Source organism: Parasteatoda tepidariorum, chromosome 11 (genome assembly GCF_982258835.1).
Source record: "Parasteatoda tepidariorum strain Cologne lab strain chromosome 11, Ptep-v5.0, whole genome shotgun sequence".
NCBI lineage: Eukaryota > Metazoa > Arthropoda > Arachnida > Araneae > Theridiidae > Parasteatoda > Parasteatoda tepidariorum.
In genome coordinates this window covers 22,949,826-22,964,944 of record NC_141765.1, presented here as the reverse complement: position 1 = coordinate 22,964,944, position 15,119 = coordinate 22,949,826, and the positions used below count along the sequence as shown (strand labels likewise).

The following is a 15,119-nucleotide window of genomic DNA, read 5'->3' as shown; positions in this document are numbered from 1 at the left end:
TACATTACTCATTTACTATATACAAAAAAAATTATAAATTACTTAGCAAAATTAAACCACAAGTCTGAGGGTCTCTTTGAAAATATACAAGTAATCTAAAATTAAATAAACTGTTACTTATATAAGAGCTATTATTCTCATCAAACATGAACCCACAGACATGCAAATCATTAGCAAGAAGATGCTTTGACAAATCATCATTAACAAGTACAGACTATAAGCAAAATCCACAAGAAATCAGGTATTAAAAAATCTACATAGAGCACATTAAAAAATAAGTTTATTAAAAAAAGAGAGAGAGTGAAATACAAAAGCTGAAAAGAAAAAAAAATATTTTGCATGATAGTTAATAATAAAGTGTTTGTACAGCAAAAGTAGTGTGGTTCTTCCTCATTGAAACTTACTCTTTGGAACTTTACTCTTCTAGTTGAATGTGTAAAGTCATAAGTTTGATAAAAGATGTGGAGTTCATCTGATATAATTGAATTAAGTTGATATAATTTTACTGAAGCAACTGTTCAAATTGTATAAACATTTGATTAATAAAACCATGCTTACTTAATATAAGCTTCTTAAGAAAGTTAGTAAGCTAGTTAAATCATATTTAAATCTGTAATTTAAATTTAAAAAAAAAAAATCATTTTTGTATTATGTAAAATAAAATAATTTAAAAAAAATATTAATGCTTTTATGATTTATCATTTTATTCTATATAATCTAATTAGCAATAACTTATTTTGAAACAAAACATAAAAAGAAAGTACTTTTTGTAAAACTAAGCGTAATGATTCTTCAAAATGCTGCTTTACAGCTTCTCTTTGTGCTCTTTCTCTTTCTTCACGTTCAAGGCGGTCTTGGTCCCAATCTCTGTGTCTTTCTTTATCTTCTTTCTGGCGTTCCATTCGCTCATGCTCCCTAAAATTTAAGACATTATAAATTTAAATATATATATATATACACACACAGGTACAATGTTCTCTCATTAATCAATGTGAGTTTGGGCTAAAGAGGCTCATTTTGTAGTCACCGCCACGTCCTAATAATAATAACAACAAAGTTTTATACAAACAACTCATCAAACTATAAAACTTTTTAATAGTAATTAATTTAACTTTAAGAGCAAAGTTTAATACAATGTGCTTTACTAAGCTGATAATGACAACCAAGTTTATTTGTACTTCAAAATAGTTTCTAGAATTTCGATTTTTAATGCTAAAGCCTTTGAAATCACAGTTGTTATTATTGCCTTTAAAGCTTACATTGATAAATCTTACAAGAAATCTTTGCAGCTGTATCATAAGGGGGGCTAAGAAAAATTTTGAAGTGACGAAAAGATTAAAGAATGAGGCACATCTTTCTTCTTCAGAAACAACTTTCTCTCCCTATTCAAAAATATGGATGTGCTTTAATGGAGAAAAAGTCAAAAGTACGGATTTAAGGAGATCTGATTTGATATTAAAAAGATTTTTTTTAAAATATTTTGACAACGAAAAACGAAAGGATATGGTTGTGCTGCTCTAATCAGTCAAATCCTAGAGTAACAGATGTTATTTTCAATTGTGACACAAAATTAGAAAATGATCTTGCAGAGGGAGCTATAATGTACATTTCAGAAAAAATGGTTATGAATTTTTTCAATCAGTGTAAAACTGTGTAAGTACAGAACTTATTTTAAAATTTGAATTAAATTTTTTTACTATTATTGATTTGATGAACTTAACAACAAAATAAATTATTGACATAAAAATATAAGCTCCTTTAAAAGAAGAATGTCGATATGACTGATAATTGCTTGAATGCAAAGTTTTTTCATTAAAGAAAAATAGAAATTTAGTTTTTTAGTATTTATACGATTGATGTATATATTTTTCTTTTCAAAGGTAGCTAAAAAAAACTAATTTTCTCTTCAAGGTTAAATTTCAAAAAGTTTAATTAAAATGAATAAGGCTTAAATGCAAACTATGGTTAGTAGGGATCATACATGTTGGCCTTTGGGAGTATGTAATAACAAGAAATAATTAAATACATTAATTAAAAATTACTGATCATATACTACAATATGTCATATTCTCTTCATAACTAAGTTAACTGATCATATTTTAGTATGAACAATTTTGAACAATGAAGAGCAAAAAACAAACCTTTCTCTTTCTTGATTCAATGATCTTTCTCGCTCCTGATTAATTGACCTTTCCCGCTCTTGATTAATTGATCTTTCTCTTTCTTGATTAATTGATCTTTCCCTTTCTTGATTAATTGATCTTTCTCTTTCTTGATTAATTGATCTTTCTTGATTTAATGTTCTCTCTCTTTCAAGAGACATTTCACCATAGTGAGCTGCCATCATCCAAGGATTGGGATTCATCTTTTGTTGCCACATGATGTCAACTCCAATATGTGATGGTCCACTAGAATTATTAAACTGAGCAGGTATCAAAGCATGATGAGGCAACAAATGTCTGTGTGCTGAAGAATGAATGGGTGCAGAATGATGGTGACCAGTAGATGTTGCAGGGTTAGGTGGTACATGCGAAGAAAGACCATATGACTCAAAATGTGACGGAGGTATAGCACGATTTGGCTGAGAAATCACTCTAGGATAAACAGCTGCAGCGGATGCTACAGCTGCGGAATGAGATGCTGCTACACTTGGGTTCATTGACTCATGAGCTAATAATTCTGGATGGCGTGCACCACTACTTAAAGCATGATATTGCTCACGATCATGACTTTGCTCAGATTCAACTAATTCTTTAGCTGATACATTTTCCCTAAAATTTCTTTCATGGTTTGCTCTATTATAGCTCTCATTATAGTAACCACGTTGAGATTGGTTATTTACATGGCTCTGTGTCTTCTCCCCTTTGCTTGACTCGTTTGAACCTAGATGTGACATTCCTGGGAATCTAAGTTCTTAAAGCAATGTGGGGATATGGTGAAAAAGGACAGCATTATGCTTTAGGAATCGGTAAATACATTGTTACTGCACATGAATTCTGAAATGAAGCTATGAAAAATAAAGCAAATTTCACCATAGCTTATAGGATAAAGGAGAATTGAAAAGGAACAGTTCATTCAAGTGGAGAGAAACTTGAAAATTAACAACACTTGTTTTAATAAATTAATGATCACATATTTATCACAAGGAAAATTTGTCAGAGCTGTGAGAAACTTTGTTAAAACTTGCTTATGATAAAATGAGAGTAGCCTAATTCCATAATTAAGGCAATGAACATAAGTGCACCATTTCAAGTGGACCCCATTCACACATTTTTAAACATATAACAATACTTCCAAGACAACATCTGTATGACCTAATGAACATCTTTTTGTAACAACAGGTTGGTGATACCAAACTATTTTTTATCTTGTCAAGCCATTTACATAATGGTCCTGCAATAATAAAAGAAAAAATTTATAAGATTTCAAAAACAAAAATACATCAAATATTAAGTTGTGAATATATTTTAAGTAAAAAATATATTTCTTAAAATAAAAATTTACTTAGTGCTCTTTAAATATAAAAACTACCAATATTTTATTCATATTAAGGCCAATTATAATACGCCAAAAACTTGTATGTGATACGTAAGTAAAACATGGAACATGTACACGCAACATGTAACAATATTCACCTAAGAGCATACTATTTATATTTTGGCCAATTGCACTACATTAAGAACATGTTTCATAAATGTGTTTATTTCAGTAGTAACTTTTTGCACATTCATGGTACTGGCGTGGTTCTTATATTTAAAACATTTTATTCGTTTATTTCTCTTTTTACACAGCATTAATATAATTTGATGATTTTCGAAATAGAGAAAAAATATTTTTAGACCAAAAATATAAGGAATTTGTCGATGAAGATAAAGGTGAAAAATAGGTTTATACCATTGAAAGCTGATTTCTGAGAAAAACGAATTTCAAGGTTTGAGACTTTTCAGGAGCAAACATTTAAGATTCAAGTGATGCACAAAATAAAATTATACTAGATGTCACAAGCCTTTATATCGCCCAAAAATTTCAAAATGAAATAAAAAAATTTTTGATGCTGAGAAAAGATTCTGGGGGAGAATAGGTTTTCCAAGTTATTGATTTGTCAAAATCCTCAAAATGCAACAGGTGACGTTCCAATAGTCATTTTTGGGAAAAATGAACACAAACAGTTTCTCTTTCTCATTCTTTCAATCATTTTTACAATATTACCAATTAAACACATACATCATCAGATAGACTTGAAAAATTCTAGTGGAGAGATTTAAATTTTATATTTTAACCAGGGAAGAAACATAAATTTATATGCAGGTACTTTTCTCCACAATAAATGAAAACCAAAAAACATTGTTAAGAGTGTGCTAATTTTTTTATCAAGAAAAAATAAATTTTTTTTAAGGTATAAAAATTTCAATTTCGGAAATATAGCAAGGTCGGTGGAATTTTATATTTTAAATACTGATTTACCACCTTACGCCATACTGAGTTTAAAAGTTTGTAAATTATTTCAATTGGTAATTGATTTTGTTTAACAAGTTATAATGTAAAATCTGAGAAGACTGATCATCTTTTCTGTTTGTAAAAGCAATTTGTCCTTGCACATTTTTCCTGAAATCCTGGTTAAAGATTGCAATAATACCAATAATGAAAATAAAGTTATAAATAAAAATAAAGAATGTAAAAACAGAAGAAAGAATGTTAAATCAAATAACAATAAACAAATAATGAAAATATTCATGAAAATGTTGAAGAAAAGAAAATTTTGTACATAAAAAAATAAGATTGTAAACAAAGTAATTAAAAAAAATAAAACGAAAAATAGACTTATAGATTTAAATAGCAAAACTGAAAATAATCTTGAATTTTCAAATGTATATTTATATATTGGTGTGCGTATATATCATTCGATTTGAAATAAGCCAAAATAAAAAAATTCTTGATGCTATGCTGCAGAGTTTTTTTTTTTGTAAAAAAAATATATATATTTTGATCAAAGAACTAAATAATTTTTAAAGTGAAGAACTATGATAAGGGGAAAAGGGGACCATTTTACTCAATTTAACAAATTAGCATAACTAGAGAAAGTTTGCTCATGTGTTCTTACCAATAATAACTTTTTTATGTATAAACAAATTCTCTTAATCTTGGTGTTATTAGAAAAGACAAAGTGAGAATTATGTGATAAAACTATTAAAAGGCAGGAAATATATATGCCTTTAATAATATCTATTGAAACATTTTTGGGGACATATTTTTTAAACTTTAAAAGAAAAAGTGGTTTTTATCCAAAATATTTTAAGATATTTTTTTAATGTGCTACGTATCATGCATTTCAACAAATATTACAGGGGAAAATAAAAAAGGATTTCTTTTTTTAGGTTAAAAAAGTAATAATTAATAAAAAGAAAAACTATAAAAACTTTGAGTTTGTTGACTTTTATTCTTATTTCTTAGGCAATAAATTATAACTAATTCTCGCTGCGAAATTCACGAAAATCTACTCATCATTTTGTGAATATAAAGGAAAACTGAATTTTAATGAAGGGGGAAACAGCTTTCTCAGAAATTTAGTTTAAAAATTAGGAATTAAAGACATCATTTTGAGCAATTTTTCAGCAGAAAAGATTTGTGTAGGGTCCTGTAAATGGCTCCAAAAATCTCCCAAAATGACCCCTAATTAGAGATACTTCACCTAGCTTCACCTATTACTTCACCTAGCGAAGAGAAATATATTGCTTAAAAAATTCAATTATTTTTTATTTTTTATGAATATTGCTTTAAAGTTTAAAAATTATTTTTACTTTATATAATGTTAAATATTTATGTTATCAGGCTTTGCTGTATTTGAAAAGTGCGCCATTGTGAAAAACTATAAAATATTTTTTTTAAATAAAATCTGTTGCATATGTTTTGTGAAATTTTTATTTAAAGGTTGTGTATATAAATAAATGAAACCAAATTACAAATGAATCATAAGTTTAGTTTGCAATAAATTCACTAGATGGCAGCACATAGGCATCAAATGAAAACAGAACGAAATGCTTTTATCTATTTTTGGCGATTTATCGCTCTCCGGCCACCTGCAGAAATTTTAAATCAGTTGCGAAATTTTTCTCTCTTGCGAAATTTTTTTTCCTCCACATATCGCTCATTTGGTGAAACAATGACGTAACTGCAAAATCAACCTAAATAGAGTAATTATCAGTTACGTCATTGTTTCACCAAATGAGCGATATGAAGTTGGAGTCGATTTTGCAGGAGTTGGAATTGGAAAAAATTGCTCGACTCCGGTTAGTTAAACGTGTCGACTAAAAGTGGACAAAAAAAAAATGATTTAGATCTTATGGAAATTATCTAGAAAAATATTTATAATTATGCATTCTTAACAAAATTATTAACAAAATTATTAACAAAAATATTAACAATTATAAACAAAAATATTAATCGAATGAATATTATGACAATTATTTAAATCATTACTTATCACTAACGCTAGAATGTCAATATTTTTAGTTATTTTTCCATTAATGGAAAATAATTAATGATCTTTTTGGAAATTTTTTTCCTGATGAATTACTGTAAAGTCTACACTAAATCTTAAGCGTTGAAATTTTTCAATATGTAAGAATTTGCTTTTGAACAATAGGGGTTTCATTTTTTTTTTAAAATTAAGAATATTGAAAGACGTATAATATACAATACAGTGGCAATTTTACTTCCTTTTCGACAAGCATTTAAAAAACGTACATTACGGAAGGTTTGGTTGTTAGCGTCGCACTAGAGCATCACTAATGGGCTATTATGAAGGGAGGTAATTACGAAACACTCTATAAGAGAACAAAATTCTGGATAAAGGATACCATTCCTGTCCCCTTCATTTAAGACACTATTTAATCCATTTTTGAAAGAAATATTTAAAAAGACACATTAGTTTAAAATATTTAAGATTTAAAAAGTAAAAAAAATTATTTTAAATCCTTCTGAAGTTGAGTAAATTATTCAAATATTTGTAATAACTAAGTGAAAAGATATTTTAAATATTTTTTTAAAAAAATTTTTTATTGAAAATGGTAGCAAAAAAAAAGGTTAATTAATTTTTTTTTTCTCGCATTTCCTCGCTGCTATTAATTGAAATGAGAAATGCGCCAAGCAAAAGAAAAACTGATTTCATAAGAAGGCGTTTCGCCAAATTGTTGCTTATGTTTGTTACGACAGGCAGGAAACAAAAAGAAAAAATAAATGTGTTCATTTATCTTAGCCTTTAATTTCCGGTAGACAGTTCAGACAGATTTCGAAGGACACAATCAAATTAAGACATTGCTGGTGTACAAGGAAACAGTAAGACTAAATCTAAGAAATACGCAGTAAAAAAAATTCATAGTTTATTTGCGCTCCGAACGCTTATTAAACATTAATTCCGCTTATTAAAGATCAAACAAGATAAAAATCACAGTTCCCCCCTCCAATAAACATACCAATATTTTTGAAATAGTATTTTTTCACACTTGCCTGAAATTCTTTTTTTAACAAAGATTCTGTCTTGTTTTACACGCAGTCGTTGTAAGATTTACGGGGTCATCGACTTATGGAAATGACTAGGCTGGACAACCGCAAAAGAACATATTCAAATGCTTAAAATAAATTTTCATAAAATTTAGATAACGTCAATTATTTTTAAATAATTATGATTTTCTGAGTTTTGTTTCGTGTATTGCTTACACACTAAGTTCATATTATTATTTCAATTTGGAGAGGGCAGGTAAATAAAGCAACAACAAAAAAAAATTTAGGCCAAATTCCAGTTTATTCATCACATAAAAATTTGATGGGCATATTTGACTTTGAAAACAGTTCTATATTAAAATCATTCTATTCTATATTTTAGCGTCTCTTTGCAAGGATAGGTTTAACAATTATCATAAGCTCGCAAAAATTATTTTTACTAATGACTTAGATTGTTGTATTCATTCCGATTGAATCACTGTTTCCCCATATTTTATGATTGATATCAAGTTAAAAATATTTGCAGAACACAATTATTTGCGGAACACTCGAATATAAAACATGATTAAAGTTGCGTAAACAGAAAAAATTATTAATTTAAGAATTTTTTTAATGAAATTTGATCTCTTGCTGCACGCTTGCGTGCTGCTGCCACCTGACCGCTTTAAATGTTATTTTGTAGCACGTACCACGCGTAAGATCCAACTTGCTTTATTTTCAATTTAGACTCAAAACCATTATTTAATTTCCTTTTATTGCCGTTTCAAAAAGGAAGCAAATGATTATTTTTTTAATTAATTATTTACTTGCTGTCAACAAATATTTCAAGTAAATAAATTACTAATCGCTAAAAAATAAATTTAAAAAAATTATACTTTAGAGATATGTTTTATAACGTTTCTATACACTACTTCAGTTTTGACGATCTAGGAATTGTACGACCCTGTTTTAGTAGCTAAATTTTTAATATGAAAATAATAACTATAAACATGCTAGATGTTTAGTATATTTTAAATACAATTGCTAGATGATTAGTATATTTTAAATACAAATTTGTATTTAAAACTTAACAATATCTGAATATATACTTAATTTACTAATTATAAATTTATCACACTAAAGATAATTATGATAGTGCACTCTATGTTACGATAAAATTAAATAAGCTTATGCAAGCAATAATAAATTAATTAACTTGCAATCATGATTAAATGTTAGAGTAAATTGAATACACAGGAAAGTTTTAGAAAAGATTTAAAAAATAAAAATAAAAATTTCTAAGTAATAATAATAATAATGAATAAAAAAAAAAGTAACTTGAGTAGAGACATTCAAATAGCCATAAATAAATAAACCATGCACCATGAGAGGCATTTCTTTATATACGTTAACTTATAATATTTACTAGCACACATTACACAATTTTAAAATGGTCCTAAAAAGAAAAATATTATTTTCCTCCATTGTAAACAAGACGGTGTAGTTTTATTTAATTATCAAGAAACTGAGAACGCCATCAACTAGCGTCAAACTGCAGTAACAAAATTAAAAAACAAAAAAAAGGAAAATTAAAAAACGGATGTTTCTTATTTTTCCCCCTTATCCAGAGAAAAAAAGGAAGGAAAAAAAGAAAATGAAATTGTGAATAACTAATCCCAGTTAAAGGCATCAACGAAGTCTGCATAATAAGTACGAATCATAAATAAAACTTGCTGAAAATCGATATTAAAAGACCGTGACCTCTAACGTAGATGCTGTTAGGAAGCGATCATTGCAGTTCTATGAATTTAAAAAGAGAACGGCGTAGTTTTTCCCTCCAATTCGACTTTAGATCGGCGTTTAGAATTCGTTTGATTGCCCTTTTTTTTCTTTTTAAATTACGTATCAACTGACATTTAATACGATGTTGGTACAATTACATTTTATAATGGCGAAACGTGCATTTCATTAAAATTGATGTAAAATTTTTTGGTATAAAAATATCTGATATGGGGAAATTAATAAATTGAGAAAAGAGTTTAATAATAAGCCGGAATCGGCTAAACAACGGGGGAAAGAAACATTGTGTACTCCAGAAGCAGATTATAAGGTGTAATAAACTAATTCTGGTGTTAGAAAAGGTAAATCAAATGTATAGTTAAACTAGCGTATTTTATGTATAAATATTTATAATTATAATTTGTAAGTATAATTTATAATAAAATTTTGAAGTAACACAGAAATCACATATTTCACGACATTTTAAAGATTTAGAAATTTTAGTTTTTCATGGTTTATTAATGCATAAAAACTGTATATTAAATTAACCAAACCCCATTTCTAAAAAAAAAATCGAACTTGAAAATAAAGTATAGAGTTTAACGAAATTAAAAAACTTGTAAACTAATTAGGAGTTCGATCAAAGTAATAACGCAATTTATGTTAAAATAGAAAAGTTAATAGCATAAATAAAATAGCTAAAAATTGACAAGGTGTAGCCTTTCCCTAACTATTTAACAAACGATAACATTTACAGTTTTTTTTTTCTTCAATTATTTATACAAATATAAGTTATAAATATTATATAATATAACAATATAATATATTTTTAATATATAGATATATATAATATTATATACTGAGATCCCTAAAATTAAAAGGGGATAGAGCACTTTTTCAAAAAAAAAAGAGTTACTTCAGTTTTCAAGGGCACTACTCTTGTTAATATACTAATTGTATTTGGCTAACATTAGTGCCCTTCAAAACGGAATTAAAAATACCCAAATATATATGAGAAAAAAAAAAAAAATTCTTAATAAAATGGGAACAACTTTTTTGCAAAAAGGGCAAGGAGGGGGCATTTACCTCATTAAAAGGGGAGGCAGGTTCGGCCGCCCTTCTAAATCCCTTTTGGGAAGAATACTGTTATATAACATAATATTTTAGTCTTTCTTAGATCTAGTTTTAAGCCCTTAAAGATCACCAACTAAAGCCACGAGTCATATCGTGCGAGTTCATCAAACCTAAGAGACAGCTTGGTGATATTCAACACGTGTTTAACATTCTATCTATAAGGCGTTGGAACAAAATACATATAAGGCAAGCTCAAAGAAAAATTTTATTCTCTTACATTACGGTTTAATAAATTCTTATCAGTTTAATAGCATGATTTGAGCTTGCAAGACTATCTAATGAACAACAAAATAGAAACTTAGTATACTTTAAATTAGTGGGAAGAGTTGCAACCTTCAAATGTTATAGTAATTGTTTTTCTTTTCATTTATTTTTATCCGTCTTGACTGTGGCTACGAGACAATGTAAGAAATAAAGAGTAAAAAAAAAAAGGAGAAAAGAAAACTTTCCTAAGGCAAATATATAAAGCTTTCGATTTTTTTTTTAAATCTTATTCGATCGCTTTTTATTTTCGTCGTTTAGTGTTTTACAATGATTTTTACTTTTAAATGTTTTGATGTAACTTAAGATTTCGGTTGCGAAGAAAATTATGAATTAATCAAAGATATTAAAAGGTGTCTCAAAATTATATTTTCAGCTTTTTGACGTGCAATAACTATTATGAATTAGTAAGTTTTTTTGCTTGCATATATATCGACAAAATGGCTTTATTTGTAAACAAAATAGCAAGAAAAAATTGAAAAAATTTTTTTTATCTTTTTTGCAAAAACAGTTTTTTTCTCTTTTCCATGTTACTTTTTTTAATATTTTATTTATTAACTTATTTTTTTGTAAGCACTGAGATTCGCTAAAGACAAAAATCACCTTATACTTGTATGCTAAACGTTTTATCAGCCTCCTAACTGTAAAGTTCGATATAACTCAGCCCAATAAAATTGTTAAGGGGTTAAAATGTGTTTTATTTATTTATAAATTTTTTTGCACTGTTTAAAAAATTTGACTTACATATCTCATTTAATTCAGGTGTTATAAGAATAGAAATTAGAAAGATAATTTTAAACCAAGCCATAATTTGATTAATACAGGTTGTTACAACTAATTAAGTTTATTAAAAAAAAAGGGACTTTCTACATATATTAAGTTGACTAAAATGTGTAAACACCTCAAAACAGACATGGATAATTTTTAAATGTAGATCAAAAATTTGAGTGGTAGTTCAAAACACTTATATTTCATGGGAAGATAATATTTTTTCAGTTACAACTGGGAAGAAATAATTTCCTTTATACGTACACAAAATTTTCTTTAGTTTTTGCCTCTGGTTCAATTCGTATTAGAAACAGAAAAAATTACAAAGAAAAACTTTTTTTACAAGTGACTAACTTTCTGTTGCTTTTATAATTGTTCCTTTTCAGAAATCAGTACGAATAAAAAAACGAAGACCTTCTCCGATTACCTCCGACTTATATTATGAAACAGAAAAATTTATATTTTTCCATTGTTAAACAAAATTTTAAGCGAATAGCAGATAAACCGAATGATGGAACAAGCATATAAAGACTGAAAAAACATTACTATAGGGCAAATAAACTTAATGATGGAACAAGCATAAAAAGACAGAAAAAACATTACTATAGGGCAAATAAACATAATGATGGAACAAGCATAAAAAGACTGGAAAAACATTATAGGACAAATGGAAGCACCATTGTTCACTGTCAAGGGGAAAAGATGAAAGTCTATACAGGTTATACAGGAAAGTCTATACTATGATTTCCTTTTATTTTCCGATTATTGGGAATTATAATTTGTTTCACTACAAGATAATATTTTTTTAAAAAAAATAATAACAACGACGTCAGATTATTTTTCTTCTTCTCAGAAAGAAAATAGTAAAAGTTTAACAGATAACGATTCTACGACGTGAATCATGTTTCACTTCTGAGAATTCCTTTAGTTCCGGGATTTCTTAAGCAATCGATAAACTAAATGTACGTTCAACCTTTTTACTCTTCCGGGTGCATAAAGATACTAAACCGGAACAAAGCGTAAAACTTATAACTGTTGATTAAGATTGTTATCACTTCGAGAAAAACAAGCTAAATTTTAAAAATAATTAAAAAAATTAATATTTAATTTTAAGGATGAATAACTTCCGCAGGTGCAAAAATAAAATTGTGAAAATGAAATGTTCAGAAATTTCTCTGACGAATAAAATTATGTTCGCTTGGATTAAAATTAAATTTGCACTTTTCCCTGACTGTTTTAATACCCCGATGTCTGCGACTGCCAGTTGGTCCCCTAACAAGACCTCACCCCATCGCGGTCTCTACAGAGTTAAAATTACAGAGTTAATTTTTTTATCTTTTTTGCAAAAACAGTTTTTTTCTCTTTTCCATGTTACTTTTTTTAATATTTTATTTATTAACTTATTTTTTTGTAAGCACTGAGATTCGCTAAAGACAAAAATCACCTTATACTTGTATGCTAAACGTTTTATCAGCCTCCTAACTGTAAAGTTCGATATAACTCAGCCCAATAAAATTGTTAAGGGGTTAAAATGTGTTTTATTTATTTATAAATTTTTTTGCACTGTTTAAAAAATTTGACTTACATATCTCATTTAATTCAGGTGTTATAAGAATAGAAATTAGAAAGATAATTTTAAACCAAGCCATAATTTGATTAATACAGGTTGTTACAACTAATTAAGTTTATTAAAAAAAAAGGGACTTTCTACATATATTAAGTTGACTAAAATGTGTAAACACCTCAAAACAGACATGGATAATTTTTAAATGTAGATCAAAAATTTGAGTGGTAGTTCAAAACACTTATATTTCATGGGAAGATAATATTTTTTCAGTTACAACTGGGAAGAAATAATTTCCTTTATACGTACACAAAATTTTCTTTAGTTTTTGCCTCTGGTTCAATTCGTATTAGAAACAGAAAAAATTACAAAGAAAAACTTTTTTTACAAGTGACTAACTTTCTGTTGCTTTTATAATTGTTCCTTTTCAGAAATCAGTACGAATAAAAAAACGAAGACCTTCTCCGATTACCTCCGACTTATATTATGAAACAGAAAAATTTATATTTTTCCATTGTTAAACAAAATTTTAAGCGAATAGCAGATAAACCGAATGATGGAACAAGCATATAAAGACTGAAAAAACATTACTATAGGGCAAATAAACTTAATGATGGAACAAGCATAAAAAGACAGAAAAAACATTACTATAGGGCAAATAAACATAATGATGGAACAAGCATAAAAAGACTGGAAAAACATTATAGGACAAATGGAAGCACCATTGTTCACTGTCAAGGGGAAAAGATGAAAGTCTATACAGGTTATACAGGAAAGTCTATACTATGATTTCCTTTTATTTTCCGATTATTGGGAATTATAATTTGTTTCACTACAAGATAATATTTTTTTAAAAAAAATAATAACAACGACGTCAGATTATTTTTCTTCTTCTCAGAAAGAAAATAGTAAAAGTTTAACAGATAACGATTCTACGACGTGAATCATGTTTCACTTCTGAGAATTCCTTTAGTTCCGGGATTTCTTAAGCAATCGATAAACTAAATGTACGTTCAACCTTTTTACTCTTCCGGGTGCATAAAGATACTAAACCGGAACAAAGCGTAAAACTTATAACTGTTGATTAAGATTGTTATCACTTCGAGAAAAACAAGCTAAATTTTAAAAATAATTAAAAAAATTAATATTTAATTTTAAGGATGAATAACTTCCGCAGGTGCAAAAATAAAATTGTGAAAATGAAATGTTCAGAAATTTCTCTGACGAATAAAATTATGTTCGCTTGGATTAAAATTAAATTTGCACTTTTCCCTGACTGTTTTAATACCCCGATGTCTGCGACTGCCAGTTGGTCCCCTAACAAGACCTCACCCCTTCGCGGTCTCACATTGTCTACAGAGTTAAAATTACGCCAAGTGATAATAAAATAATTATGCCAAGCGATAATAATTATATCAAGCGATAATAAAATTATATCATGCAAAGAGCTTAATTTTAATCGCTGACTGACGATAAAAAAAATTAATACGTCCAGTCAGTAGGGAGTTAAAGTTTTAAAAGAGATTTTAAAATCTTTATCTGAAATTAGAGTTTTAGAAATATTGAGATCATGCAACTTATAAATTACACTGATGCTAATTAGTAGCGTTGTTTTTCCATAGTTTTCCGTAGTAATCGCTATTTATTTCCATTGTTAAGGTTAACTAATATGTATTTTATGCATAAATTACTAGAAAAAAAGTAACATAAGTGCGTGGTAGTTTGAAATGGAAAAAATATATATATACCACCAGGTAATAAGGGACTATGCAATTACACTTTTCAGTAGTTTTCAAAAGCTTTCCGTTATTTCCCAGACAGAACCTACGTAGAAAATTACCGATAACCAGTAGTAGTTAGCTCATCACTATTATCTCTAAATTATTACCTTTATTACAAGTAAAATATAGAAAAGCAAGTTTCAGTACGCTGTGGGAAAAGAATGTCATCAAAACATTTCAGAAAAAAAGCATCATCATCAACTTGCTTTAAAAGACCAGTCATATTTCTGCTTAAAACAATGAAAAATACATACTCTGATTATTACTTAGATAAAAAAGGGTGCGTAAATATTTTGATTTTAAATATATCTCACAAGAAAAAACTAAATAAAATAAAAATCTATTGTGTTCAT

The 15,119-nt window shown here is 27.7% G+C and overlaps 1 protein-coding gene across 6 annotated transcripts in view; it reads right to left on the bottom strand.

Moving 5' to 3' along the window:
- LOC107452613 (uncharacterized) overlaps nt 1-15,119 on the bottom strand; it is a 106,614-nt gene that overhangs the window by 28,586 nt on the left and 62,909 nt on the right. For all 6 annotated transcript variants that reach the window (XM_016069140.4, XM_016069141.4, XM_071187642.2 and 3 more), the window contains exons 3-4: nt 2,142-3,393; nt 765-915 (exon numbers count right to left, since the gene is read on the bottom strand). In XM_016069140.4, coding sequence (XP_015924626.3) covers nt 765-915; nt 2,142-2,896 — 906 coding nt within the window. In that variant the 5' untranslated portion in view covers nt 2,897-3,393. The remainder of the gene's footprint in view (nt 1-764; nt 916-2,141; nt 3,394-15,119) is intronic.